This window comes from Oryza brachyantha, chromosome 8 (genome assembly GCF_000231095.2).
Source record: "Oryza brachyantha chromosome 8, ObraRS2, whole genome shotgun sequence".
Lineage (NCBI taxonomy): Eukaryota > Viridiplantae > Streptophyta > Magnoliopsida > Poales > Poaceae > Oryza > Oryza brachyantha.
The window spans coordinates 17,368,852-17,373,512 of record NC_023170.2 but is presented as its reverse complement, the minus strand read 5'-3'; the positions used below and the strand labels follow the sequence as shown (position 1 = coordinate 17,373,512).

Below are 4,661 nucleotides of genomic sequence, written 5' to 3'. Positions count from 1 at the left end.
GCCAAACTGCCCATCCCTTATCAATACGTACATTCTGTTTAATTATCAATGCAATTTTGTTTTTAAATCCGCATGCAATTTACCAGAAACCAGTTGTTTTCAAGCGAAAGCATTAATTTTTAGAGGCCGACTCCGGTGCATATTACTTGTTGCATAATTTAATCCAGACCACTGATCTAATTGTTAGACGGTTGTGATTAAATTATACTACCAATAATTTTAGGTGTAGTAGAATTTTGAGAGGGCAATATCGTCTTTTTGCTATGATAGGATAGTAAGTGGGTCTTATTGGGCTTTTTTTTATCCGTGCATAATATGATAAAAAAATAATAAATAAAAATCTAATATTATTCAAAGTACGAAAATACCTTTTTAAATTAATGGACGAGATTAGTTCTACAGACAGTATTATATTATAAGTAATATGCACCGAAGCGTTGCCCTAATTTTTACTGTGCCCTTAAGGGATAAAGTAATTCTCTACCATTTTCAAGAAATAATTAATTCTGCAAAACACTGGCATGTTTCTTCGAGCGGTTTTGCTGTAAATCATCCTTGATATTTTTTTTCCTTAGGGCACTTACAATGCTAAGTGCTTAAGAATATGCTTAAAAGCAGCGTTAGCTCAGCACTATACTTAAAAACATATTTAAGCACATCTATTTAGCACCTCAATGGAGGTGCCCTTAAAATCATACATGGCTACGGAGCCTCTTCTGGGCTCGTTAGCGAGGCAACTGTTAGATCTTGGGCCTCCACTCGTAGACCCATATGTCATAATCATGAAGCGATAAATATGTAAACGTGATACTAGTGGAGAAAAATTAATTGCCCCGTAAAAGAAGGTTACCATGTTAGAGCTTTCATTTCAACTTAGATAACAGCCTGCAACTGTTCATATAGCGCCCAGAGTACAATGCCTATTATTGTATCTCTGACCAGTCCTTTGATAAGTGAGCTTGCCCAAGTGTCAGATGATGCTCTACCAACAAGGTCACGAAATCTCAAGTCTCCTTGATCAGAGATCAGTGCATACACCACACCATTCATATGTCCTTTTCCTACTATCCCAACAACTGTCTTGCTCTTGTTCACAGCTTTACTCCTCTTCAGGGACCATGCAAGGAACTGTAAACAAACAAGAAAGGTTCAGACAGAGTGGTTATCAGATCAGTAGTGAAGTAAGACTGTAATTAAGCACTTGGAAGCATTAAGGTAACTTTGTGCACATGGTTTTCTCAATGTTTTTATCTTTCTGCTGTAATGGTTGAAAACATCATACAAGTTACTGACGATCATACCATGTCACGCTCATGTATCAGCGGTTGCAGCAGTGAGGGATATGAGATGCTCAGTTTTTCATACAATTCGTATGGGCTGCCTGCAGCTTTCTCATCCTGCTGCATTGCCAGACAAATTATGTTTAGCTATCGAATGATTTACATGAGTACAATTAATAAACAACATTTTTGACAACATAAATATTAGGACTCTGTACTCACAGGTGTGTCAGTAGTAGATGTAATTCCTCGGAACAATGAGGCTACCAATTTAGTCTTTTCATCCCAGCTAAGGGATTTCCAAGCCCGTTCAAGCTGCAACAACAACTTGGCATGAGCTCCAGAAATCCTATCATTTATGCATGTTCTGCTCAGCTGCTAATCAAGAAAGTGTTTGCAAGGATGGCTGTATACAGTTATTTCAATTGGACGATCCCCAAGAACGAGTTGAGCACCAAGATCTTCAGACACCTTCCTAGCAGCTCGGAACTAGCAAATTCAAAAGAGGGAAACAATTTAAGCCGTTGAAATTAGTTGAATTAAATCGTCAGAAGAACTGAATACTAATGGCATGAGTAATCGACACCTCTTCTCCGAAGGGACGGTTTGCACCAGAAGAGATCTTTGAGGAGAAAACGGCCAGGAGCAGACGCAGAGCAAGTGCAGTCTGTCCACCTGCATCCATCGATCGTAATTTCAGTTGATTGGCAGTGAGATTACAAGAAAGTCATGTCGTGATTTGCAGAGGAAGAGAAGAATTCGATTACCCAGATTGATGCTCCGGTTGATGGCTCCGAAGAACTTGGAGCCGCCGAGGGAGAACATGTTGGATTTGAGGAGCGGCTCGCCGTCGCCGGCGGAAGAATCGGCGGTGGCCGCGTACATGATTCCAGCTCTGCAATGGCGCCACTTAGCTCAAGAATGAAATGGCCATGGGATGCGTGACTGACTGACTGACTGACTAGTCGTGGTCTTGCCTGCTCCGGCAGAGCTCGACGACGACGTTGTCCGGGCGGACGGCGAGGAGCACCCGCTCGACGTCGGCGACGGACTGCTCGGAGAGGTGGGACGTCCCGAGGATCCAGACGTCCTCTGGCTCGACGAAGTCCGGCGGGCGCCACGCCGGCACGGGCCCGAACCGGCGCCGGGGCACGCGCACCAGCGCGCCGGACTCGACCAGCGCGGCCAGCGCCGGGTCCGCGGCGGTCACGGCGGCCGCCCGCGTGTGGCCCAGCATGGCCTCCCTGTAGTCGAAGCACGGCGGCGGCGGCGGGAGCGGCGGCCGGAACGACGCCGCGGTGGATGGGGTGGGCCCCGCTGCCATGGTTGGCTCGGCTGCGTCGTCCTGGTCTCCTGGATAGGAAGGCGATGCCGATAGCTGAGGTGAGCGCGCGGTGGATGACGTAGATGGCTTTGCCGCCTCTCGATGGCGTTGCTTGGCGCGGGAAATCTCGAAATATTTCCGTCCGATGTTTGATAAAATTAGAAAAAGTTTTGCCAAATTTTAAAAAACCAAAAAACATACGAGGGTCTAATCTTTTTGTTTCTGCTTATACTTATAAGCTAAAATTTAATTTTTTTTAATTAAATTTAGAGTTGATTTTAAGTTTTTCTCATCGTAGTTTATTTTCCGGTATGTGTTTTTAGATGGCTAAAAACATTAATATAAACATTTTATTCATTAACTATTGTTTGTTTATAAATATGTCATTTGACTTAAAAAAAAAAGACTCCCAGTAAAAGTTGCGAGTGAAATAGTTTTATACGGAGGTTTGAGTAAAGGGTGGTAATGTCTATTTATTATGTCATACAAAGTTTAGGGGTAAGTTTAAAAAGAAGTGAGCTAAAATTCAATAGTTTTTTTCTCTACTATTATAAAAGTAAAAACTGCTTTCCTCATCAGTTATTATACGTTGTCCAATTCCGTAGCATCAGCATTGCCTGTCTTTGACCCAGATCACAATGGTTCTGCATAATATTTACTCTCGCCGTCTCAAAATGACTTTATTTTATACATCTCTTTTTATTTTATTTTCTGATTAATCATTAGTAAAGTGAGATGCGTATTTTATCTTTATAAATTTAGAGTGATTTCCGTCATCCACCTATCCAAATCGTAATGACCGCATAGCGTTGATTCAATACGACTCACGCTCGGTAAATAGTACTCCCATTGGATAAGTTGTTGGACTATAAATCCTCTTTTACCTGCACACTGTCGGTGTATTTTTGATTTATTGCTCGTTTCCTTCCATACTCTGATTTATTTCTTTTTGTCTTTTATACTGAGGGCTCATTCGGATTATAGGGTTTTATAGGATTTTGAAGGAATATTGTTCATGAGATTTTTTTTCCTTTTCCTACGGTTCAAATTACAAAAACCAATCACAAGAAAAAATTTTATACTATCAATTCCATGGGAAAATAATAGGAAAGAATACATCCAGTCCAAGATAATGTTTCATTTCCTTTGCCCTTTCCTATGCCTTTTCCGTGTACACCCGAACGATTTATCTTATGTATTCATGTATTTTCTAATCCTCTGTTTTCACCTAAATTCCTTTTCTATTCCAACGATTTTCCTATCCCGCATTCCGAAGAGGCCCTAATAAGACTTTTAACTTCCTGTTTTGATATTTTATCTTTTATACCATGATTTATTTTCTTTTTCCTTTTATATCCAATACAAATCTACAACAAGTAAATTGGGATGTGATTTACCTTTAGTTTTTTTAGAAAGAATCCAAGTAGAAATATAATTAACAACAAAAAAAGAAATTAGAATAGTGCTATAATTCTATTTCTATTTTTTAAAAATAGTGAGCATATATTTTGTCTGAATAGGATATGGAATTCACATCCCTATCGAATTTTAGTCCTAACCCTTTACCAACACCACCACTCATCAGCATTCACTGTAACAAAAAAAGTTTAAAAAAATAGAAATTAAAAGGTTCTTAGTAGCGGTCACTGCACATGGCTTAAAATTAAATATTTTCAAAACTTACTCTAATTTATACAATTAAAATTAACTTGGTCCGGTGTAACGAATGTGCAATTTTTAGTTTGAGTTTAAAATATGTAAGTGCTAAGTAGGGTATGAAAAGACCCACTGAGTCTTAATTACCAGTGGAAGGTCAATTCCCCAAATTTCGAAATTTTGAACCACTTACGATGGTGTTTGGCTCGGCTAGGATTAGCCTCTTGACAGGACTTTTCTCCACGAGGAACGAGCGATTTAGCGCGATGGCTGACGTGGGCTAGTATCATGCAACACGGTGGATAATGTTGCATCTCACGATTGTTTCACAAAATTTAAATTTTTTGTTTTAATTTTAAATTTAAATTTATGGGGTTTTTTAACCAGAGTTTATTTATTGA

At 39.9% G+C, this 4,661-nt stretch overlaps 1 protein-coding gene across 2 annotated transcripts; it reads right to left on the bottom strand.

Moving 5' to 3' along the window:
• Positions 1–539: 539 nt before the first annotated feature.
• Positions 540–2,662, bottom strand: LOC102721301 (traB domain-containing protein). 2 transcript variants are annotated; one of them, XM_040526993.1, is made up of 7 exons: positions 2,258–2,662; positions 2,048–2,175; positions 1,867–1,955; positions 1,695–1,769; positions 1,503–1,595; positions 1,302–1,397; positions 540–1,128 (listed from the first exon to the last, which is right to left on the bottom strand). In XM_040526993.1, exons 1-7 carry the CDS (start codon positions 2,602–2,604, stop codon positions 874–876), a joined length of 1,083 nt encoding a protein of 360 aa, XP_040382927.1. In that variant the 5' UTR covers positions 2,605–2,662; the 3' UTR covers positions 540–873. The 2 variants fall into 2 exon arrangements, with proteins under 2 accessions (XP_040382927.1, XP_006660355.2); XM_006660292.3 differs by having other exon boundaries at positions 1,302–1,400; positions 2,258–2,659.
• Between the last annotated feature and the right edge of the window lie 1,999 nt (positions 2,663–4,661).

Coding starts and splice junctions, on each gene's coding strand:
- LOC102721301 (XM_006660292.3), bottom strand. CDS start 2,604: ATGGCAGCGGGGCCCACCCCATCCACCGCGGCGTCGTTCCGGCCGCCG. Junction 2,176..2,257: donor GTCGAGCTCTGCCGGAGCAG/GCAAGACCACGA, acceptor GCGCCATTGCAG/AGCTGGAATCATGTACGCGG. Junction 1,129..1,301: donor TGATACATGAGCGTGACATG/GTATGATCGTCA, acceptor GTTTGTTTACAG/TTCCTTGCATGGTCCCTGAA.